This window comes from Bactrocera tryoni, unplaced genomic scaffold, assembly GCF_016617805.1.
Source record: "Bactrocera tryoni isolate S06 unplaced genomic scaffold, CSIRO_BtryS06_freeze2 scaffold_11, whole genome shotgun sequence".
NCBI classification, from domain to species: domain Eukaryota; kingdom Metazoa; phylum Arthropoda; class Insecta; order Diptera; family Tephritidae; genus Bactrocera; species Bactrocera tryoni.
Window position 1 is genome coordinate 23,405,600 of NW_024395824.1, and position 26,730 is coordinate 23,432,329.

The following is a 26,730-nucleotide window of genomic DNA, read 5'->3' on the forward strand; positions in this document are numbered from 1 at the left end:
ATTTGCTACAGCTGTCCAATCAGCCGTAAAAATAGCCAAAGCACAAAACGTCAACAAGAGAGTGTTGAATTTGTAATATAAACAAAACCGGAAAAAAATATCTACAAATTTAAGCCAATCAAACCATACAGCGTATGTAAACAAATGTGCATATAATCAAAAAATTAAGAAAAATAAAGAAATATATCATTCATCATTTAAATACTACACAGTTTTGTTAAAGTTATTACAAAATATAATTGTTGTCGTCGTAAACTATACATATACATCATATTTGTAAATAAACATTACATTCCAGCTACAAATCAGCAAAAAGTGGCAAAAGTGATACACACATAAAGATTATTGAAATAAAACAAGTACCTAAATTTCTAATAATTCACGAGTGCGGCAAATTAGTATGGGCACAGAAACCAAATTCAACAGTTACAAGGAGAACACCACTGCAACGACTGGTAGTGTTTTTCGTCCGAAAGTAGCGCACAATGGTTCGTCGGCAACAGCAATAGGTGCCGGTGTTGGTCAAAAGTTGCATTCATCAAATGGTGCATTGAACTCTAAACAACAACAGCATAGCGATATCACCAACGGGAGCTCTGTAACTCCAGTTTTTGTACCCATACACATTGGCGACGACGTAATTAGCGGTGCCAAAGAGGTGCTGAAAGTGATAAGACCACAGTGGAATATTAGCCATGTACAATTTAAAGTGAGTACTGAATACCTATTAAAATGTATACATACATCGAATTCATTATTATTTGCATCCAAATTGGAATTTGCCACTGTTAGCGGCCGTTATCGGTTAAAAATGGTTATGTATGCCAGCCCAAACCAAATATTTACCAGCTCAATGTGCCTAAAAGTACACATGTGTATGTACCTCAATCTGAAACCTTGTTTTCTGCAATAAAATACAATTTTTCCTATTGACTCTGTCAGATGTGAAAATATTTGTATTACGTCAATCAAACAGAGTGTGGAAATTTCCATCATGCCGCTTAACAGCTTCGAAGACTTTGCGTGTACATAATATGCGTGCATTAGCTATCTGTTCTAATCCGGGGTCGAGGAATGATTGTAGTAAATTGTTGGAGAAAAAAAACTGCAAAACATTGTAGCAGACGGCTACTCTAAGAATTCCGTTGGCGGGAGGAACTGTCCGCAGTCTCCCCCTCTCTTCTTCACTGTATATAAGTAATTATGTTTGTGCAATTACAAGTATTTACTATATTTAGTTGACGTTATAGCAACCTTTTGTTTTTTTGATGTTAGCGACACAGGAACTAAAACTTTTACTTTTTTAAGGAAGTACATATATTATATAGTATGTGCGTATGCACATAGCGCTAATTATAATTATGTGTGTTCATACATAATACATATGAAAGTATGAGATATATTGTATAATTCGTGCTTATCATCCATTATCATGTCTGTAGTAAAGACTTTTTTGTTTCAACTTAACCGGATTCTTGTCGCTTGTAGTATAATGAACATCACATCGTTTTACAATAAATAGTTATACATAAATTGTATGTATGTAGTTACTGTTGCTTGGACTGTATGTGTATATATAAATACGGGGGTTTGTGTTGGGTTATGAATATTGTGCTTTATAGCATTATTATCTCTTTAAAGGTTCTCGAAATTTATATTAAAAGCAATTTCGTTTATTGTGCATATGTGTTTTAAATATCTACCTTTACATAGCATATTCTGTTGCTGTAAAGGTTGTAAAAAGTGTAAATTTACTACCTGTCTGCTCGTGAATTGCCTTGCCCTTAATATTTTGCAATATTATTTCTGAAAATTTCAACGCATATACATACATTTTTTATATTCTGAACAGGATATATTAAGTTTGTCACGAAGTACGAGTATGTTACATCCAAAAGGAAACGTATGATCCCCCTTTAAAATATGTATATATACATATGTATGTACCATATAGCATGAGTTGGCAGACGAGCTTGGTTGATTTAGCAAAGTCCGTCTGTCAGTATATGCGCAAAATTGTCCTCAGTTTTTGGGCTATCGATCTGAAATTTGGGCATACCTCCTTTTCTCCCCAAGAAGCTACTCCATTTGTCGGAACCACCGCTATCGGACTACTATAGCGTATAGCTGCCATACAAATTGAACAATCAAAATCATGTTCTTGTATTGAAAACTTTTTTATTTGACGAGATATCTTCACAAAATTTGGCATTGATTATTATCCGAAGTAATGCTACAATATCTGAATAATGTTTTTAGATCGGATCATTATAGTATACAGCTGCCATACAAACTGATTGGATCAAAATCGTAACGGTACTATTTTAAAATGCGATAAATTAATAACTAATACGCCATACATTAAATTTTACACGAAAGATGGTATAATAGTGGAACCGTATCTTAAGACCCGTGCGACCGATTTCAACCAAGTTTGGTATGTAGCATTTCTCTGACGTTTTTATGTCACAGTGTGCGAAATCGGACATGGCCATTTTAAATTCCATCTGAATCTCTTCATTCGAATATACAATTCAAGAAGCAATTAATATAACGTGATAAAACTTTGCCTTTGCCTTTAGAGTATCCCACCTTATGTCCAAACATTGTCCAAATCTAACAAAAACTGTTCTAGCCCCTAGGTATCGAATATTTATACTGAAGTACCCATAGCTGACTGAGTGAATAAAATCGGGTGAAAACCCGCTCTACTTCCCTAGCTTCAATCCTTTCAATTGCAAGAGTATGAAAGGTACGGTTATACCTGAACTTAGCTTTTCCTTATTTGTTATAGACTATTTTTATTTGTGATAGGTATTTTAGCTTTGTTGCAACCGAAGTTCACGTTTAATCTTGTTTAATTATTTGTTTTTTAAATTACACATTCCTCTCACATTGTTTATTGAGTGTACCTGCCGTTTTGTAGTATATTTAAATGTTTATTTTTATGAAAAGCTGCACCTGCATAAACAGACTTTTGAAATATCTAAATGTCGGGCATTTTAACTTACTTGATACTTTTTCATAATTTCTAAATAAATTTTCATGCAAATTAGATGGAATAGTTGTTTATATAACTTTGCATTTACGTTGCATTGTTGATATACGAGTACTACACACACTTAAAAAAAGAAAACAGATCTTAATCACAAACGTTATTGATATTAATGAGCGGGAATTTAAGAATCTGTGATGAACTGAAAAATTAATTCCACTAAATTTTTTATAGTATTTGGAAGCACAAGCGCCGTTATCAATCTTATCAGCCATACAAATATGTAGTGACCTTAGGTGTTATCACTCAGACACATTCATACTTACATGCATAGACTTATGTACGCTTGGCTTTTAGACGTTTTTACGTTGGGTTCATATATACGATATCGGAACATATAAACGGTCCGATCAAAATTGAAGTTTTTGTATGAAAAATGAAATGAAAATAGACCGTTTAAAGTCAAAATAAAAATCTATATATACCCTTTTATTTTATAATAAATGCACCCGTGAAGGGTATTATAGCTTCGGTGCAGCTGAATATAAACTTAAACTTTTTTACTGAAAAATTGTTCGAAAATAAAGTAGTAATTGAATTTTTTCATATCACGTTGGCTGAACTGGGAATTACCAGACAAATACTCACTTTAGACCCTGTCATAAAACGGATGTAAACTATGAATGTTTTTAACTGATTGACATAGGAATTTGGAAGTGCTTTGTTTATATTAATAAAATAGAGGATTGTGTCCCTATGAGGTTCTTTTTCTTCTTTATTGGCATAGCCCCCTATGAGTATGCTTCTTAAATAAATATTAATAAGATGTTACTTCTTTTTCGTTATAGTCGTTGATGCCACCCTTACCTTTGCGTACATACATATGTATGTACATATCTATAATATGTGCTTGAAGAATGTCAAACCGCAGTTTTGTACTTGCATATATCATTTTCAAAGGAAAGCAAAATCGAATCTGTTAGACAAAATGCACGGGTATAGGGTTCTGCTTATTTTTCACAGTCATATATACTAAATTTGTGATTAATATTCCATTAATCAATAACAATGAAGTATCAGCCATCAAATGGTAATTCAATATTTTTCCTTACAACAACACGTATGCCAAGTATTTACACTTTAGGAAAATGGAAACTTACCCTGGAACTCTAACGAAAAAAAAACCAAAATCTATACAAATTAATAGAATCCGTGTGGGAGCTAAAAAGAAAGACAAGCGCGTGGCTGAGTACATACACATGTTCATTATCGACATACTTTCTAACTCATTGATAAAAAACAAGTGTTTTAGTGTATTTTTTATGAATTGTTGAGTTGCTAGCTCATTGACGCCACACGTATGACCGATTCACATAGTAAAATATTGCTCTGAAATATGTACATACATACATACATACCATATGTGTATATGTGTAAATAATCTTTATACATATATGTATTACCGTATACGGCATACGTACATTAACCGCTTGATTATTAATCTCTTTGTAATCAAATAAGCTCTACTTATACGATAAGAGTGTTAATTATGTATATGACGTCTGCGAACTATGTATGTTGGGGAAAAAAGCAGTTACTGATTAATTTTTAAAGTACTAATTTAGTATTGTTCTTAGCTTAACAACTCGCATTTCTCCATTGTATTTCAAGGTGCATTAGATGCCGTAAATGAGTTATTTATTATTTATCATTTAATTGCGTTCTTTACGCAAATATTGTGCGCTAAGTCACCTTCTTTGTTTGCCCAAGCTATAAAATGCAGCCGGAATACAGCGCCATAAAGGCTTAAGAAGTTTTGGTTTAGTTATGGTATCAATAAGTGCTAAAAGTTCTATTTGCCTTTTTTAATATTAACTCGAGGCAACGACTAATTAAAACAACTGCTTGTGATGGCTAAACATTATAATTGCCATAATTATGTAAGTAGTAATTTATTTCCCAGGGGAATCCCAGTAGCAAAGAGGCACCTGAGGGCAAAAAAATTAAAATAAATAGGCTTGGCCCCGCCCTCTAATAAGTTTAATGTACATATCTCACTAAACTACTAAAGCTACAACCAACCAAATTCGCCTAGCACAAATACATATTGTAAGAACTTACCTACCGACTGTGTAGAAATGGATGAAATCGGATGATTATCTCACTCACTCCCCATATAACTGTACTGTAAAAACTACTAAAAGGGCGACAAATCAATAACTAAATACGCCAGCAATATTAAATTTTACCCCGAGATGGTATGAGAGAGCAGACGGAGTCGAAATTGAACGATGGGTGTGGCACCGCCCACTTTTAGGTGAAATCACATATCTCGGGACTTGCTCGACATCTAAATTCAGCACATAGCATTTTTTGACATACCAATATTGTGCGAAAATGAGCGAAAACACAAAACTTTCACTTTCCTAGTATACAAATGCACGAATAGTCCTTTTGAGGTGTGCCACCCTATAACTAAATATTGCCTAAATCGAATTAAAACTGTTCAAGCCCCTAGGTCTATGTATTACAAATGAGTTGAATCGGGTCAATGCTTCCCTTAGCCCCCACTATGCGCCTAATATTAGATGAATTTCCAGGTTACTTTATGCCGCAATAGTTTCCCAGGAATGAATTCCGAGAAAGATTTTTCGAAATTAAATTTTTTTAGCAAGGAAAATGGTATAAAGTACCAAACAACAACGGTGCAGTACTTTGAAAATGTAATTTATTTGAAAATGCTGTAATACGAGTATTTTGAACTAAAAAATCTGTGAAAGCCCTGCATAAGACAAGTATAAATATGCTCGTAACTTTGTCAATATTGGCTCAACCGACTTTTATTCTTGAAATATTTTTCATTTAATAAAAAAATACAAAATAAAAAATCCTTAAAATATTACCTTCCTTCAGTAAGACTCCTCATACTCTCTTAGTGCTGGCGGATGGAAATTGGACAATGGCTGCATTCTCTTCCTATATACATACGTCCGTTTTGAACCCCTCGTTTATTTGAATTTATATTTTAAGTTATTGTTCTTCTTCTCTTAATTTTATTTTTTATAAATCGGTCTATATGAGAGCGATATCAATGAATTTTTCAAGAATGTTATCTTGGTATAATGTTGTTGTTGTAACGACAGAAAAAAATTATCAAATAATTTGAAACAAGCCTTTGCCGGCTATAAATCCGGACCTGTTTTGGTTACGCTGAATTTCGTATGAGTTTCTTTTGGCATATTGTGTGTATGTACATATATTGCCACCAAACACTTGCTTATATCTTAGACTAGGTCCTATATAAAGAATAAATCCATTTTAATATCGTGAACTGGCTACATTAAGTTTGCCACAAAGTTTGTAACACGCAGAAGAAACATCGGAGACCTTATTGAGTACATATAAAATTATGATTTGGACGATTCTGTTCCCACGATAGTCGGGTCTACGTAACCGGAACGAACCCGGTCAAGTACTGTCAACTCGGCTGAATTCTTCCGCTACAACAACAACATCAGCTGGACGAGCTGAGTCGACTTAGCCATGTTCGTCAGTCTATCTGTTTCTATATACGCAATCGATCGAAATCGCTGATATCGGTACAAACGGACCGCCCAAAATCTTATCTCTATGAAATTCGGCATTGATTGTTTTCCAAGGCAGCGCTATGATTTCCGAACAAATTGTTTAGATCGGACCACTATAGCATATACCTGACATACAAACTGATCTATCAAAATGAATCCCTTGTATGGAATTTTTTTAATTGACAAGATACCTTTACGAAAGTGCACACAGTTTATTGATTAGATTTATACCCTTTTTTTATATATTTTTGTACACTTTTATGAAGGGTCTTATAGCTGCGCTACAGCTGAAGCTAATGAGTTTTCTTGTCTTTATAGGTTAATTGCCCACGACTTGAATTATAAACCCTTTCAATGCTATAAATTTCATATTTCCGACAAAACTTGTTTAGATTTTTATTTGTTTATGTTTTTAGTACCCATAATACATAATACATACATATTTACATACATACATACATGCATACATACATATTTCCTGTCCCTGAACTCATTTATACTTTATTGCTATTGTTCACAGAGATTTACTAATTATTAACTGTTAACTTTTTGTTGGTGTACAAATTTGATTTGCGTGACTTGTGTTTGAAAGGTAAATAAACAAATTCTGTAATCTGGACATTTACACGCACAAAAATATGAGAATACAATGTATAAAGTAAACAAAAGTATGCATACATACATACATACTAGGTTATACGCCTACATTTATATATTTTTGCACGCTTTCTTGTACCGGGTTTGCCTTTCATTTCCTATTATCATATACATAAATAGCTGGCTAATAAAAATGCAACAAAAACAAAAATGGAAAAAATAGCCGGTGAATTATTTATTGCAATTTTGTCATAAGACCTTAAGCTTTAAGAATTTATAGGTATATACCATACATATAGTATATATGTATGTACATGCGATAAGTGCTTATTAGCACCAGTTTGTTACTCATATTTACTTACATACATATATGGATGTGTACATATCAAAGACACCCAAAAAATATGCTTTTATTTTTATACTTTTGTCATTTTTTGTATTGTCACTTAGTATATAATACCATATATACATATGTATTTATGGTATATGTATATTATAAAATATGTATATGGCGCATTTTTGATCTTTGGACCGGGACTGCTGATCCGCGAAGAATCCGCTTTGCTGTTTTTTTGCTGTTGCCTACGTCTTTTAACACGCAATGCTCTTCACCTATTACGTGGGAACACGTCGTTCACGAAAAATTAAAAAAACGGCGAACGCGCCGCTCACGAATCACTGAAGTTTTATTTTTGTTTACGTCTATATGTGTTTGTGTGCGTGATTAGTATATATTTGAGTATTGTTTGTACAATTGTTGTTATTATTTGATTTTATAAAAAACCGGGAGGTGGAATTAGTGACTGTATTATTTCGTCATTATCTTCTACGTAGAAACTTTGATTCACTGTTACATTTGTGGGTGTGTGCGTAGTGGTGACAAGATTTCTCTTTCATTGGTTCTTTGTTGATTTTTCTACAGATACCTCACCGCAGATTATTCATTCTTAAGCTATTCCAAATTGCTCTTCTCTTCTCTTCTCTACTACAATACTACTCTCACCCTCTGCATTCATCATTGAGTACGGCGTCAACGTGGGTTGGCAGCCAAGAATAGATACTTGACTATTGCACTACAAAAATGTGTGGGTATGGGCATGGTCAATTGTATATGTATCCATATATTGCAGACTGAAATATAAATATACATACATACATACATATATTCACACTAGTTCAAAAGAGATTCATAATTATCTGGTGCAGTTAATAAATATTGGGTAGTTAAAAAAAGTCTTTTCGTATTTCTAATCAAACTTCAACTTATTTTTTTAAATTTTATAATTAACTTTATTTAACCAAATACATATGTATGTAACATTTTGGTCGACCACTTTTTACCATTTTTCCGCTAGAGACATTATACCATCAGTGTAAAAATTTTCTGGTTTTTCGGCGAAAAACTGCGACAAGTAATTTTCACAGGCTTCTCTTGCAGTTAACTTTAGTCCATTAAGGGAGTTATGCATTAACAGAAATAAATGGTAGTCCGATAGTGCAAGATCAGGGCTATATGGTGGATGCATCAAAACTTCCCAGCCAAGCTCTCCCAGTTTTTGCCGGGTCACCAAAGATGTGTGTTGTCTAGCGTTGTCCTGATGGAAGACGAAGCACTTTCTGTTGATCAGTTCTGGTCGTTTATTTCGTTTGCTTGCTTAAATCTCATCAGTTGTTGTAAAATGTAGAATTAATCGTTCGACCAGGCTGGAGCAGCTCATAGTGGATGAATGTTTTCCAATCGCAGCAAACACTCAGCATAACCTTTCGAGGCGTTAATCCTGGCTTTTTGACCATTTGTTGATCTTCACCACGTTTGGATTTATTGTCGTATTTGATCCATGTTTCGTCTCCTGTTATCATTCGCTTTAGAAAGGGTTCGATTTCGATATTCCGCGAGAGCTCTTATTGATTCAAGATCGGAAGTCACATTTATATTTCGAAGACTTCAAAGAAGTTTGGAAATACCCACGCACTCGGTATCAGCCCAAGTGACCGGATTAGAGAATGCAGTTTCAGCAACATCAACGAGTATTTGTGAGATCACGCTTTGCTCACTCCTAAACACAAATTATAAGCTATCAGCACAGGAAAATCTGCTCACACGTTTTTGAGAGGTGGAGTAAATCCCAAAGGAATCCGTAGTTTCCAAATCAGACCAAATTTGTAATAAAATTTTCCAAAAAACTACACGTCGCAATTCAGATGGGCGCTATATAGTAATTCCTCTAAAATAAACGAGCCTTACTTAAAAAACCCGAAGTGAACGCAGAATATGTCAAAGCAATTATAGAATATTTGGAACTCGGACAAATGAAGAACGTAGAATATGACCCTTAACCACGAAATTGCGTTTGGTATTTAATGCATCTTGCCCCACTTCAAATCACAAAAGCTTAAATGGCGTCTTACATATCGGGCCTACCTTACAGAAAGACCGTGTTATTTGATTACAAATTGGCGATTCTTCCAATTCGTTTTTAATGCGGATATGGCAGGGTAAAGTCAGCACACGATGAACTCATTTCTGCTCTGAAGTCCCCAGGACTCGCTCTGCGAAAACGGCCTACAATCACCCACACGTTCGGAAAGGACTTCAACCGGATCATCTTTTAGAGACGGAATTGCTCAACTTTTCGGAACCCGAAAACACCAAAACCCTGACAATTCGATGGTGTTTAAATCCCCAATTGGGTAGGGTATGCACAACTCATTTACATCTGCGATTAAGCATACAAATGAAAATGGGCATGTAATTTTGTGTACAAATAACTTTAGTTTTTGATATATTTAAAATACAATACAATTTTAAAAATATCTAAATAGAATTGGAACTGTGGTGTTTAAATAATCCCAGTGCGACATTGTTGTTGAATCACGTTGAGTTCTGGCGAATTTGGTACAACGAACGAAAGCTGCTAACAGCGCAGCATAGAGCGGTATGTATAAAAACGAAAGTAATGTTTACGCCACAGTATATATATCGGGTGATTTTTTAAGAGCTTGATAACTTTTTTTAAAAAAAAAACGCATAAAATTTGCAAAATCTCATCGGTTCTTTATTTGAAACGTTAGATTGGTTCATGACATTTACTTTTTGAAGATAATTTCATTTAAATGTTGACCGCGGCTGCGTCTTAGGTGATCCATTCGGAAAGTCCAATTTTGGGCAGCAGCTTTTTTCGAGCATTTCAGCCGGAATAGCCCGAATTTCTTCGGAAATGTTGTCTTCCAAAGCTGGAATAGTTGCTGGCTTATTTCTGTAGACTTTAGACTTGACGCTAGCCCACAAAAAATAGTCTAAAGGCGTTAAATCGCGCATGATCTTGGTGGCCAACTTACGGGTCCATTTCTTGAGATGAATTGTTCTCCGAAGTTTTCCCTCAAAATGGCCATAGAATCGCGAGCTGTGTGGCATGTAGCGCCATCTTGTTGAAACCACATGTCAACCAAGTTCAGTTCTTCCATTTTTGGCAACAAAAGTTTGTTAGCATCGAACGATAGCGATCGCCATTCACCGTAACGTTGCGTCCAGCAGCATCTTTGAAAAAAATACGGTCCAATGATTCCACCAGCGTACAAACCACACCAAACAGTGCATTTTTCGGGATGCATGGGCAGTTGGCCACCAAGATCATGCGATTTAACGCCTTTAGACTATTTTTTGTGGGGCTACGTCAAGTCTAAAGTCTACAGAAATAAGCCAGCAACTATTCCAGCTTTGGAAGACAACATTTCCGAAGAAATTCGGACTATTCCGGCCGTGAAATGCTCAGAAAAGAGTTGCCCAAAATTGACTTCCGAATGGACCACCTAAGACGCAGCCGCGGTCAACATTTAAATGAAATTATCTTCAAAAAGTAAATGTCATGAACCAATCTAACGTTTCAAATAAAGAACCGATGAGATTTTGCAAATTTTATGCGTTTTTTTTTTAAAAAAAGTTATCAAGCTCTTAAAAAATCACCCGATAGTAGATAACCTTTTCGTGGTAGCTTTCTGAGGGGTGAATACCTATTTTCACCTTTACAACTTAAAATAAACATAATTAACAATTTACATAAAAATTTTAATAAAAATATTGCACAAAATAATTTAATAATTAATAAAGATTTCTAAGCTCTCACAATAGATGCATCCAAAATCCTACAACTTTATTAAATATATTAAAATACAGAAGCTAACTTTTAGAAGGGGGAGGTGGTTACCTATGTGAAATGCACAAAAATTTGATGTGCCGAAAATGAGGGCTGGCTGCCTGCCTATTAAAAATTCTTAAAGAAAAATATGTTCTAATTCTTATAAAAAGTATTTTAAAACGTCGGGTTGTGAATTTTCGCAGCAATAAAAAGGCTCTACAATTTTTAATATAAACTTTATTATTAACACTAATATGTATTCTTATTAAAAACTTCGACATACATATCTTTCTTTTCAAACTCAATTTCCAATTTATGTTTTCCTATAACGGCTAACGAGTTGTCAATTTGTATATGTATGTCAAACGACAAATTACCACCCACGATTGTATCCTACTGCATGCAAAAATTTGGAAATACTTGAAGCGTGTTTTAAAATTGCACAAAAAAAAACAACTGATTTAACATTAAACAACAACTAATATCCCAATAAAATTGAACAGATATGCAAAGTAATTCAATATAATCACTTAAATAACGTAAACACTTGCATTATTTAATATCTTTTAAGGTCTCGGTCATCAAAATTTAAAATTTATATGTAGTTTAAATGCTAACACAATACCCTAATTACCATGAAGGTAGCAAAAGAAGTGTAACACAACACCCTAAGATTTTCTGGAGGTGAGTATATGTATGTAAACAAAGAAAAGGTTTATTACTGTATATACTGAGGTTTACGCGGCGCAGTGGGGAATCGAATTGTGTGTGACGAAGTGTGTCTGCTTTCCCGTTGCCCATCCTTTTTGTTGAGTGGGTTGGTGTACAGATGTGTTGAGTTGTGCTGCAGTGTCATCAGCTGTGGTGAATTGCGCTGTTGTTTGTTTGCTTGCACTAATTTGTTAGCGGTTATTTACAATTTCTTATTTTATCGGTTTGATATACCGGTTGTTTATTAGTTGCCTTTTCTGTATGATCGGCAATTGTTTGCATTCAATTTATTCTCGGGTTATGAAGGATAGTAACTCCACGCCAGGCTCAGAAATGGCCAGAATGGGTACACCATAGCCCTGGAGTTAGGACTGTGACAATATAGGGATCTTGCGACAGAGTGGCCGTGAATGGAGAATGACTCGCATCGTAAAATAGAGAATTTTTCATAATAAATTTGAAGCTTTGTACAGCGAATTCCCATAACCCACCCATACGTATAATGAGCGCTTGGATAGAAGCGATAAGAGCGACCTTAGCTTTTGTAAGAGTAGGTACGTCAATGTATCGCATTGGGAGTATGGTGATCCCTTAACTCCCTTTTTTGATTTTATTTATTTTTGAAAATTTAAGCCTCTATGGGGCAATATTGTACAAAATGTGTTGATTTTTCGACGTTTGGAGTCAAGTTTGTTATATTTTATGTTTAAGTGCGTATGCACTAATTTGGCGTTTAGCAGCGCGCTACAAAACTTGAGATTTTTAAAGCAGGATTTTTGTATCATTATTGGCGAAAGCCATCCTGCAGGGTCGAAAAGTTACATATATGTATTTGTGTTTTTTTATGAGGTTGTCAAAGGAAATTTGAATTTGTTTTGTTTGAGTGTTGGAAAACGGTGGCTTGAGTGGTAGTCGTACGACGTACCGGCCATTATTTTATCGAGTAGTTGTGGCTTTAGAGAAATCTTCACAATACTGATCTTTTAGAGTTTTGTTTGATTTGAGGGGAAGTTTCTTTAACTTTTGAAATTTCCTTAATTGTGAAGTAAGATATTTGTTTGTATTATACTTAACTTGAGTTGGTATGGTGGTAACTAGTTCTGTAACTGGTCCACTTTGTGTTTCGTTATGAAGCGTTTGAGCTTTTTGTGCCTTTGAGCAACATGGTGTCTCTTGGCAATTTTTCGAATATTGGGTTTCGGGATTTGCTTTTGCAATTAAACCCGTGGTTCTTTTTGTATAAGCGCTTCTTTGAGGTGAGATGTAGTATGTTCTGTAATAAAGCTGAATGATGTCTTTTTTGACAATATAAACAATTAAATTTGATTTTGCAATTTGTAAATGTATGCGCATGTGACTCGCCATTTGTGCAAAGTCTTTTTGACCGGACAAAATTATTTCGTTAGTTAATCTTTAAGTTTTTATACTTCTCGCAAGATATAAGTTTATGCTCTCTTGTGCATAGTTCACATGACGTGTGTTTTTTCTGTTTAAATTTTTGTTGCTTCTAGCTTGGGGTCTATTGAAGCTTCTATTTTGGTCATGTTTAATGTTCTTAGTTTTGAATATTTTTTCTTCTACCCTTTGAGCAATTTCATATTGGGTAGTCAGAAAATCTTTCATTTGTTGCCACGTTGGGCACTTTCTTCTTGATGAGAGCGATTGCTCCCACAAAAGTAACGAATTTTCTGTTAATGCTGCGGTACATATGTTTACCAGATTGGGTCCCAATTGTCTGTGGGAATATTTAATGTCGATAGAATCGACAAACAATTTGAAACAGTGAATTCTAGTTTGATGAATTCTTCACTTGTTTGTTCAGGTGGATGCCTGAACTTGCCTTTTGACTGTCTATTTGTGGCAGCTCTACTCTACTGTGGTTTCTTATTTACTTGCTAAACGATATTATTTATTTATATTTTAGTTTGAAGTTTGAAAATATCCGCACTTTAAATTTATTTACACCTTTTACGTCCTTATGTTAGTATTTAGGTACACCCTAATACTTGGACTTGTATGTATGTATGTATGTACATATGCGCTTCTTAAAGTACTTATGTTTTGTGCAATTGAATTGTGTTTATGGCAGTGGTCGGCAAAAGTTAAACTGTGACTGTGTTGGTGAGCACAAGCGAACTGCTCCGCATGAGCATTCCAGTCGGAAATTGCGTGAATTGAAAAAAAAGTTATCACTTATTGCGTTTCAATGAGAACATAAAAAAAGGTATTGCATATACAGTGTACATATGTACGTGCATAGATGCAAACTTAAATAAAACATTCAAAAATTCATTTGGATTTACGTATGTTATGTAACATACATAGTTACATACATAAAAATATAACAAAAATTATAAAAATAATTTGCATTTGCCTGCTTCAAATTCCGAAAATATATGTACACGTTATGATATTTCTGTGATAAAATTATCAATAATAATATTTTTAGGGCAGTTTCTTATTAAAAGAATGTATTTTAGATGCGCTGAGGTCAGTTTATTGCGTTGCTTTGAGCAAACGAACTTCAAGTCGGAAAAAATTTCCTTGCAAACATATGTCGAAGGAAACAGTGACAAACACAAATAAGAAAATCTTTGTACATGAGGAAAAAATGATTCATCCAAATGTTTCCAGAACTCAAAAATCTTCGATTTATTTGAAACACACATTTCGCTTCGCAATATTATTAACTCAGATTGGATTTCCAATTTGTATTTGCTAATATCGCAATTAAAGGGATCTTCAAAAATATCGATTAGTGGTTGAAAACAAGCAACATCCTTAAATCTATCTTGAAAGTTATTAAACAGTGTTTCCAATATTGCAAAATGATCATGTGATTTATTAACTTGTTTAAGTTTTGCATAAACAAAAACAGTTTTCGGAAAATGGGAATAATCATGCGACTGAATTTCATTTAACAGTAAAAATAATTTTGTTTTGAATTCATGCAGATTTTTTACCGCATTTTGCATTCTTCTTTCCCTTCCTTGAAGCTGTAAATTCAGTTCGTTTAAAATTAAGGTGACATCGGCTAAAAATGCCAAATCTAAAAAAAAATCTTCATCTTTTAAAGAACGAATCTCGAATTTGAATTTTTCCAAATTTTTAGTTTCCAGAAACTGCAGAACTTCCTTCCTTAATTCAAACAATCTGTTTAGACAATCACCACGACTTAGCCAACGAACATCTGTAAACATATTAAGGTCGGAGACGCCAGCGCTCGTATTTTTTAAAAAGTTTACAAATTTTCTGTGGGTAAGTGAATGATGCCCCGCTCGTACCTTATTAATTATTTGTTCTGCAAGTTTCATGACCGGGTGATTGCTAATTAATTTAGAAGCGAGTGCAACTTGGTGAATTATGCAATGAAATATGCCCCGAAATACCATGTTTTTTCAATTGCCCTACGAAGCCTTCATATTTTCCAGTCATGACATTGATGTCACATTCCTATAGAACGCTTCAAGAGAAAACAATGTTTCAGTTACTTCGCAATTTATATCTACGGTTCGAACACATATAGCTAATTGACAAAGATCGTTAACATCGGTGGTTTCGTCTAAGCATATAGAAAAAAGTTTGCAATCATTAATTTTTTCAATATTGCTGATTCAACGCACATTCCTAATTGATCAGTACGTCGCGCTGCAGTTCGTGGGGATAAAGGAATAGTTTCAAATAATTCTATATTATGTTTCAATTTTTGTAAAATTTTGGCACACATTTATTTAAGAAATACCCCATCAGCAAAAGGTTTGCCTTGTTTTACAATATCAAAGCTAATTAAGCATGAAATTTCCGTTTTTAGTTTTTTATTTGAACAGCCTATATCCTCCAAACCCTCGGTTTCCGTTAACCACCCTTTAATTCTTTGCAAAAAAAAAAAAATCTTTCTTCATTAAAAAGACGTTGTCTTTCTTCTTCATTCCGTTTTTTTAAATCATTGTGAAAATATTCGAAATGTCTTTTCAAAGCATAATTTCTGGTTTGTGTTTTAATTTCTTAAAACACAAAATGCATTGCATTTCACCAAAAGCATGTCTCGCAAGGCATCTTTGCATTTAAGAAACAAAGCGCAACAGTCAAGCATGATGTTGATTCGTTGCTGTCTCGCCAACGACTAAACGATAGAGCGTAAGAATACGTGTGAAGTGAGAGGGCACAATTGTGCCAGGAATAAGGGGATGTTAAACTTATTCCAGTGTGAGAGCGCCTCAAAATTTGCGTTTTTTATAACATTTTCCATTATGGCCAGATCGAACAAAATAACAATTTTTGGGCATTTTAACCCAATACCCAACATTTAGTACGAATATAAACTACTAAATAGTGGTTATTTATTATATGGAGAAACTATTTAAATCTTTTTAAAGAATATTATAACAACTGACTTTTGTCCTTTCAATACCCAATAATAGGATTTAAGGTTGTTAGCTCTCAATCATTAAAAGTTTTTAATAATTTTCAATTGAAAATAATACTATGATATTTCAAATTACAAAACATTTCATCAAATACCTTTAAGTTTCACAAATTTATTTAATTTTCATTGTTTTGCATTTTTGATAAGAGGTCTTGAACGATGCAACCAATCCCTCCGTATATATATTTTTTGGTAAGATTTCAATCTGGCCATCGCTCGTTTCCAATTGCTAAACGTCAAAACCTCCTGAACTCGATCAACTGTCAAAGTTTAGGTGGTTTTGACGTTTAACTTCCAGTGAGAGAGGAGTTAAACATCTCTTTATCTCTGATTGTGCTATGAAATGCCGACCACTGGTTTATGATTACGCTTTGCTAGTAAGCAATTGAGAGCTCGTTAGAATTGATCGCTTTTTGTACGCGGGTCGGCTTTAGTATACCATCCCAGGATTTCGGGAATAAAATGGGTATGGTCGGATAGAGGAGATTCTCCAGATCACGAATTATATGGCAGGAAGCTTAAAGTTTTCGAGTTATTCGCGTTTTAAGTTGAAATTTTGCAATATTTTAATTACATATTTTCGATATATAAAATTAATTTTGCACGTATATTTTTCACTTTTATATACGCTAACACATCACTTATTCATTTGCACACATTTATTTTATATAATATAGTGCAAAAATAGCTTTTAATAAACATTTAAATTATTGTTGAATTTGATTATTTAAGAATAACAAATGAATTACAAACTGTCATATAATCAGTGTTACTATAGTAAAATATTTTACAAACTAAAACAAAAAAAAAAAAAAAAAGAAAGAAATATTATACCCTAAATACAAGAAACATAATAGTTGATAAACATTAAAAAAAAATTTAAAAAAATTTAAGTGGCTGCCAATGTAAAAATGAGTTCTACGGGAGAAAAAAAATGTACATATATACCGGGTGTTGAACCGACCAGGGTTATTTTTTTTTGAAGCGCGGCCGAAGGCCACCCGCGCAAAAAGGAGTTCAACGCGAAAAAAATTTGATACACCCCGGTGTTGGACCGACTAGGGTTATTTTTTTGAAGCGCGGCCGAAGGCCGCCCACGCAAAAAGGAGTTCAACGCGAAAAAAATTTGATACACTCCGGTGTTGGACCGACTAGGGTTATTGTTTTGAAGCGCGGCCGAAGGCCGCCCACGCAAAAAGGAGTTCAACGCGAAAAAATTCTGATACACCTTGGTGTTGGACCGACCAGGGTTATTGTTTTTTATAGGTTGTTGATTTTCGTATTTGGGGTATAATCTGTTCCCTCTATTTCATTTAGTTATTTTACAAATGATGTCGATAAGGTAACACTGTTATTCTTAAATAATCAAATTCAACAATAGTTTAAATGTGTATTAAAAGCTATTTTTGCATTATATTATATAAAATAAATGTTTGCAAATGAATAAGTGATGTGTTAGTGTAAATAAAAGTGAAAAATATAAGTGCAAAATTAATTTTATATATCGAAAATATGTAATTAAAATATTGCAAATTTTCAACTTAAAACGCGAATAACTCGAAAACTATAAGCTTCCTGCGGCTATAACCATATATATTCGTGATCTGGAGAATCTCCTCTATCCGACCATACCCATTTTATTCCCGAAATCCTGGGATGGTATACTAAATTCTTCCCTTGTACGCAATCCTGCTTCTTTTTGCTTGCCAGAGAACAAGAGGTATTGCCAAGGTGGACAAATATTGTGTGTGTGTACAACTGTGTTAATAAATATTTTGTATAGTTCTTACAAATGGCGCAAAAGTCAGAAGATGATCAGAAGATGCCATAAATTTTGCAATTGACCTCCAATGTCAGTTATGTTTTGACTTTTGTGTAGTAAACACATGCGAAATACACGTAAATAAGCAATGGTACACTGCACTGCATGCCACAACCGATATGGTGAAGGCTGCATTTCACGGGCGCCTAATCTCCCGTTTTGGCGATGTGCACTGGCCAGTAAGATCGCCTGATTTGACCTCTCCAGACTTCTTTTTGTGTGGCTTTTTGAAGTCGCGGGCTTATGTCAACAAGCCTTAGACTCTTGCAGCTCTTAAAAACAATATCCGTCAAGAATGTGAGGACCTATCGCCGGAAGTTCTGGCCAAAGTGATGGAAAATGCCATAAAAAGGGCTCAAATGACAATCAACTGTGGCGGCGGCCATTTATATGATATCATATTCTCGACTTGATGTAAAACAATTTAAAAGACCAAATAAAAATAATCCACAAGCAGAATCAAAAGATAATGTGGCTGTATATATTTATCTATGTGCATGTAGCAAAATTCCTGTGCTCCTCTCCAAATGTTTCCAGCTGGTATGCCTCGTGAGATTGTGCTTTATATTTAGTGACCATGTTTTCTTCGCGCCCGAATATTTGTTTTTGTTTTCTTATAAGGTGCTTTAGTTTTTTGCAGCCGTTTAATTTGTTAGTTTAAATTTTGTGTTGAGCTTTCGCGCGCTAGGTTTAGTTTGTTAATACCATTTATGTTGTTTTTTGACACGCACTTTTAACATGGGTAAACATATGTTTGAAATAATTGGTTTTTATATTTTGTTCTATTATTCAGCCCCATGTGTATGTAAGAATGTATGTATATATATTGTAGTGTAGTTGGTTAAGTGTGCTTAAATTGGCTGTTAATATCAGCAAAATCAATTTCAAAGAGGATACCGACCCAAAATACACATTGTATCCAATTTCATCAAAATAAGGCCCAAAAACTGGTTCATCGATTTAGTGGGTCAAAATATCCGGAAATAATACTAGAAATCGAGTGGGGAGCATGCGTCGACGTCTAGGGACAATAATAGCAACAAAATGTAGGCCAAAAACCGGTAAAACTATTGTAATTACTTTTAATTTATATAAACAATCATTGGTGTACGTAAACTTTTTTTATATGAATTAGGCGCATTTTTAGTTTGAGCATTAATTGTTTTTATTTGTGTAAAAAAAAATATTTTGATATGCTATATTTAATGTCAAATATACCAATCCTGAGATCAATAGGAAATAAACGCAAAATTTATTCATTTTAAAACAAATAAACGTGTCGTAATTTAATAAACCTAGGTGTTTGTAAACTTTATTGGTCCACTGTATATGTATATTTTTTGTTTATAAAAATCCGAAGGTGCCTTTCGGTAAGGCTCGAAGGATCATGTTTAAGTCCCCAATTGGGTAGGGTATGCCCAAGTCACTTACACCCGCGATTTAGTATACAAATAAAAATGCGCATGAAATTTTTGTACAAATAACTTTAATTTTTGATATATTTAAAATACAATACAATTTTAAAAATATCTAAATAGAATTGGAACTGTGGTGTTTAAATAATCCCAGTACGAAATTGTTATTGAATCACGTTGCGTTCTGGCGAATTTGGTACAACGAACGAAAGCTGCTAACAGCGCAGCATACATATGTATAAAAAACGAAAGTAATGTTTACGCGGCGCAGTGGGGAATCGCATTGTGTGTGACGAAGTGTGTCTGCTTTCCCGTTGTCCATCCTTTTTGATGTGAAACATCTATAGGCGCGGGTAAACATGATTGTCGCCGTGGCGATACAGGCCGTGGTTACGATCACCACGCTATATTATTATTATTATGGAATATATGCGCGATACGCAGTCTATACGTAGTAGTCTATATGTAGCAGAGAACGTTTATCATAGAGAAGGTTCACGGCGCGGAGAACGTAAAAATATTTTTGGCTAACTCGGTCGAGATGAGGGAGTTTCACCACTGCCGGCTCGGCAGGATAAATCTTATGGATCCATTTTAACCCAACAGCCACCATCGAATTTCACGGTTTTTCTGATGCTTCAGAAAAAAAATATGCCGCAACACTTTACATAAGGGTTTCAGTTGGACATAAAATATGGATAACACTCTTAGTGTCAAAAAAAGGGGTTGCTTCCATTAAAACCGTATTGCTACCCAGATTGGAACTCTGCGGACCGGTCCTACTAGCTAACCTTGTTAACTTTACCCTATCCCAACTACACCTAACCTAATATAAAAATTATTTTTGACTCCACTATAGTTCTCGCTTGGTTAAACAAACCACCATGTTCATGGACCACTTTCGTTTCTCACCGAGTCGCTGCAGTCACCGAGAAAGTGGGAGTCGATAATTGGAATCATGTGGAAAGTCAAAACAATCCCACAGCTTTGGCAAGTCGAGGATGTACACCCACCGATTTAATGAATTGCAACCTCTGGTGGCATGGATCCCAATTGCTACAACATGAAAAGGAGCATTTTCCAGCAACGGAAAAAACATACAACACTGCCATGGAATTCACACCCGTTAAGGCGTTTGCGATAACCACCCAAGAAGATATACTCGAAAGGTTTTCCTCATTCTCCAGAGCTATTCTCGTTATCGATTATCTATTCAGGGTTTGCTCAAATTTCTCACCAAGGAGACGAGAAACTGATTACTCAAACCACGTAATAACCGCGGAAGAGTACAAAACGGCACGAATAAAGTTAATTATTCACAAGCAAAAAACACATTTCCGAGTAGAATATGATGCCTTGATCCGTAAAACCCAAATAAACAAGAAAAGTTCATTATTGACTTTAAATCCGTCCATTGACCCTAAAAGAGTTATGCCAAGTGACGGAAGATTAACCAATTCCGCAGCACTATCATATAATGAGCGTCACCCTATCTTATTACCATATAGTAGTCATTTATCAAAATTACTAACTCAATTCACCCATTTAGCAACGTTCTTCTTCTTCTTAATTGGCGTAGACACCGCTTACGCGATTATAGCCGAGTTAACAACAGCGCGCCAGTCGTTCCTTCTTTTCGCTACGTGGCGCCAATTGGATATTCCAAGCGTAGCCAGGTCCTTCTCCACTTGGTCCTTCCAACGGAGTGGAGGTCTTCCTCTTCCTCTGCTTTCCCCGGCGGGAGTGTTTTTGTCCATCCGGACAACATGACCTAGCCAGGGTAGCCGCTGTCTTTTAATTCGCTGAACTATGTCAATGTCGTCGTATATCTCGCATATCGAATGCGATATTCGCCGTGGCCAACGCGCAAAGGACCATAAATCTTTTGCATAACTTTTCTCTCGAAAACTCGCAACGTCGACTCATCGGTTGCTGTCATCGTCCAAGCTTCTCCACCATATAGCAGGACGGGAATTATGAGCGACTTATAGAGTTTTTCTTTTGTTCGTCGAGAGAGGACTTTGCTTTTCAATTGCCAACTCAGTCCGAAGTAGCACCTGTTGGCAAGAGCAATCCTGCGTTGGATTTCCAGGCTGACATTGTTGGTGGTGTTAATACTGGTTCCTAAATAGACGAAATTATCTACAACTTCAAAGTTATGACTGTCAACAGTGACGTGAGTTCCAAGTCGTGGGTGTGACAACTGTTTGTTTGATGACGGGAGATATTTCGTCTTACCCTCGTTCACTGCCAGACCCATTTGTTTTGCTTCCTTGTCTAGTCTGGAGAAAGCAGAACTAACGGCGCGGGTGTTAAGGCCGATGATATCAATATCATCGGCATACGCCAGCAGCTGTACATTCTTATAGAAGATGGTACCTTCTCTATTTAGTTCTGCAGCTCGAACTATTTTCTCCAGAAGCAGGTTGAAGAAGTCGCACGATAGGTAGTCGCCTTGTCTGAAACCTCGTTTGATATCGAACGGCTCGGAGTGGTCCTTCCCGATCCTGATGGAGCTTTTGGTGTTGCTCAACGTCAGCTTACACAGCCAACGTATTATAGGTACCCCATTGTTAACCTCTGCCGAACCCAATTTAGAGAATGCAAACTTAAGCATCGTTAACAGATGGCATAAATTAAAACTACTCTACCAACACATTTGTAAGAGATGGAAGGAAGAGTACCTTAAGGTACTACACAAACGATATAAATGGAAATATCCACAACGTAATGTTGAAGTTAACGACTTAGTCGTTATAAGAAACGAAAACATTTCAACAAACGATTGGAAGCTCGGTCAAATCCAAAAGGTCTTCTCCGGCTTAGATAATAAAACACGAGTGGTTGAAATCGGAACTGCTCAAGGCACAGTTACTCGCCCCATCACAAAAATTGAAAAATGATATTAAGTACAGAATAACTTAACAGTTTTTTCTTCATTTTAGTGAAATGGCCCCAACAATCACCAGCTCACCCAAACCTCGTCGTATGAGCTCAAAAATTACCATCCGGTCCCGTAGCGCAAGCCGCTGAGTTCAGAAGACGAAACGATGTCACGACGCATTTGGCGTTTCAAGTCGACCCTTCCCACTATTCGTGAAGAAAAGGAATGTGATGGTCATACAACCCGAAAAACGATCGCACATCATAGAAAAAATACGTCACATCATCATGTTGCTTGCGGAATATGCAAAAGGAACCATCGCCTAGTGACTTACGCTACGTACTCATCATACAACATAAGCAAAAAATACGAAGCAGTAATCAGACACCACTATTGCGTTAATTGCTTAGCCAGATCGCACAAGAGAGAAGGATGTACAAGTAAAAATCGATATTCCATTTGTCATGGGAAACATCATTCATCCCTACACGAACATCCGAGGCTATACCCGGCCAACGATGCAAATGTTGTTGAGAAACAAAAGTCACAACCACTTGCCATAGAGACCCGACTACCATATTTACGGGCTAAGCAGACCCTCATACCCACAATGATGATCCGTTTGAGATGTGATGGTGAATGGCATAAAGTTCGCGCCATTTTAAACCCTATCCTTAAAATTACGAATATAGCGGCCGAATTCGTAAAAAAATTCAAACTGCCAATTACATACATACCTCAATACTTATCGTATTTGTAGCATAAGAATTAGCTCAAATAATGATACAAAGTTTTGTTTGGAATGTAACGTAATCATCCCACACAAGTTACCAAAAAAACCCTATGAGCGAGACTTAAGTGATGATGTGCAAATGCGCTTTGAACACTTAGTCCTCGCTGACCCTTAATTCCGTAGCAATAAAGAGCTATTGTTGGAGATTGGAGCGGATATCTACCCACACATAATCAGAAGTGAACTCTTCAAACCAGACAATGGTACAGTAGTAGCGCTGAATACAGCATTTGGCTGGACCCTTACTGGCACTATATAACCCTAAATATACTTTTGATAATAACTCTAATTCATTTCAAAACTTTCAATATATGCTACCCTACTAATACAGAATTATTTCGCAGATTCTGCAAGATGGCCGGGATGTTTAACCTAAACAAATACTCCTCTGCATTTACATAAAGTAATAGAGGCGTAATGCAGAGGAATTTCAACCGCCCCAACTTCACTCAACAGGCGAAAGAGGAGAAACGAAAAGAATACAATTTCCCGGCGATTTCTTTGTACCGAAAACATATTATCCCGCCATCAACAGCAGTGAGACATTCTATACAAGTAAACCCAGAGGGCAAAAGGGTTTTATAACAAGTGAACAATTTTTAAACCAGAACACATTAATTTGAAATACAATAAGAGGTGAACATTATCTCAAGTTATAATACGGATACAACAAAAGGATCCACATAAAACTCACAAACAATACTCCACAGCGAAGGAATCAACACAACACACAGAACGGGTTAAAATATTTGCAATTACAAGAATGTATGTATATTAACATTAAATTAAACACTATACATATATACCAAATTAGGAACAATTAACCAATATTGGACACACTCACATATTTGTATAAACCCAATCAAGTATTAAACTCGAAATTTATAACGTTTAAGCTAAACGATCTACTTTTTCATTAAACGCAATCGGCCCCTCACGTCGATACCCCGACATACTTAATATGCAGATTTTCGAATTTCCGGGTGACTTTGCACCGCATATAATGGCCAGCATGTGACTTTACTCCATATAAATGGTTTCGCGCTATAAAATATTTCCCTGGCATCGATTCTTGTAAGTTGCGAGAGTATAAAATGTTCGGTTGCACCCGAACTTAGCCCTCCTTACTTACTTACTCCTCCTATTTCATCTTTAGCATTCTTACTCTAAATTGTTTTTTTTGTTGATAATTTTCATTGTGTTTGTTGGTTCTGAGTTATTAATGCCAGTTTTATTAAAATTATATATTATATAATATGTATGTTAAATCTGCTTGGGCCTTCACTTAAAGCCGAAAACTTATGGCGAACACTTTAGATTTGATGCAATTTGCTGAATTTCTATAGTTCGGAGGTGAGAAGTCGTAAGTCATCTACCCTGTAGTTGGTACAGATCGTATCTCCTATTGTATTTGAATACACTCAGAGTACAATACTTTTGTTCACCTACATACACTGATATAGAGTTATCTATATACATTTCTAAAAGAATGTCGTTCGTTACACTATTTATAATTCAAAAACGACTGAACCGATTTGGCTGAGAATTCGTGCGGAGTATAGAACCAGGGTCAGGACATAGGATACTATTTACCTCTTTATGTTAAACAGTCAATACATAAAGGCTCACAAATATTCTCCAAGCATTGTATTTAAAGGTCAACGATGAAGCTTTCGGTGGTGGTGGTAACACCGTTTAATGATTGCCGACAACCCGGTCATTCTTCGGTTGACTTAACACGTTCTACCCGGGGCATTTTTTGCGTGATCGTATACAGCGCGTGAGTTATAGATTAAAAACGTTGTTTTCTGTTCTGTAGTAAGAATCAGTCTGACTCTGCCATCAGATCAGCAACTCGAGTCTGCCCCAATATGTGGGTGTACCGCACATTCCAACAGACTCAAAATATGCTGAGTCTGCTGTTTTGGTCACGTACTGGCTGATCATGCGATGTGGTGCACAACTGCATGCCGTCAGACGTAACCTGAGATGTAACTCCCCCAGAGCCACTCTGAGAAGTCTCCTGACTTCTTTTATTTATGATTTTCAAACTTAAGTATCTTTTCATTTTTTCTTTTGCATAAGTAAATAGTAACAATAATTATACTTATTAATATTGTTATAATTAGTGAGGCACTTATGCCATAGGATACGTTTTTATGATAATTTAGTTCCTCTATTTCTTCAATGTCCTTGAAATGATTTGGTACAATATCTTCAAATTTTGACTCATAGCTTTGGTTTAAGATTTTTACAGGATGTATCAGTCTATTAACTAATTTAGTCTTGTTGTTACTAAATTTTTCTTCATTAATTTTAATTTCACGTTTCTCAAAATTTAATATATAGTTATTTTGCAGTACAAAATCTCTGTCATCACAATTTTGTATAAGTTTCAAATTTTTTGCATTCTTGATGATCAAAGTATCATCGCTTCTTTCTTGTATTATTGTTGTATTGTTATATTTAAATTCACAAGCGTTAAAAAATACAATTCCTACTTAATTTTCTTTTTCTTAATAACATGCTATCTTCATATTTATAATGTTTTTTATTTATTGTTACAATTTTTTCATCCTTATGAACTATTTGAATTGAATTTTTGAATTTTCGTTTGTTTGGTAGAGGCATAATTAATTTTACATATATTTAAAAAAACTCTTTGGTATTTGAATGGCGAACACAAGTGCTTCATTTTTGAAAGCTGCTACGTATACTCTTACCTTGGCCAGTTTCAGTTTATAAAAATCTATTCATTTCTTCTTCAGTTATCATCCCCGGATGTATTAAATTGTTTTTAGCGGCGGCTATATTATTTTGAACTTCATGTTTATAACGTTTTTTTTTGTATGTGTTATTATCCCCATTAAGCTAAATGCTCTCGTTTGGGTTTTCAATATTTGCCAATTCCATTGGTCTTTTTATATTAGTCGGATGAACGTTCTGTAGTGGATTAATTCGGTAATACGGTTGATCTTTATGCCGTACTCTTTTGTATTTTTTTATCGGTCTGGTCGATCTCAGTTCTATATAGTCTTGTCTGTACCTATTTCTATTGTGTATGGTGAGTTGTTTCTTCTGGTCTATTGTATTTTTTAAAATGGTTGGTTCTCTTGAATTTATTTTATAGCCCTTTTTTAAATATATAATCATTGGATATGCAATTTTTGAGTAGTCCCTATTGAACTTTCTATAATAATCAGTGGCTCCCAAGAAACTTTTTAATTGTTTTTCGGTTCTAGGTATTTTCAAATTTTGTATTGCTGCTATCTTGTCCTGATTTGGCTTAATCCCTTCTTTTGTTAAGGTATGCCCCAAAAATTTTGTTTCTTTCTCTTTTCTCTTTAGAAAACTACATTTATCT

General features: G+C 35.1%; 1 protein-coding gene across 1 annotated transcript; it reads left to right on the plus strand.

Moving 5' to 3' along the window:
• The first annotated feature begins 400 nt into the window (after nt 1-400).
• LOC120779884 (ethanolamine kinase-like) lies at nt 401-25,065 on the plus strand. The gene is made up of 2 exons (XM_040112236.1): nt 401-709; nt 25,024-25,065. The coding sequence occupies exons 1-2, from the start codon at nt 401-403 to the stop codon at nt 25,063-25,065; spliced, it is 351 nt and encodes a 116-aa protein (XP_039968170.1).
• Nucleotides 25,066-26,730: the final 1,665 nt, after the last annotated feature.

Bases quoted from the DNA above. Each gene is read 5' to 3' on its own strand.
- LOC120779884 (XM_040112236.1), top strand. From the start codon at position 401: ATGGGCACAGAAACCAAATTCAACAGTTACAAGGAGAACACCACTGCA. The intron at 710-25,023 runs GTGAGTACTGAA...TTGTATTTAAAG, and splicing joins TTAGCCATGTACAATTTAAA to GTCAACGATGAAGCTTTCGG.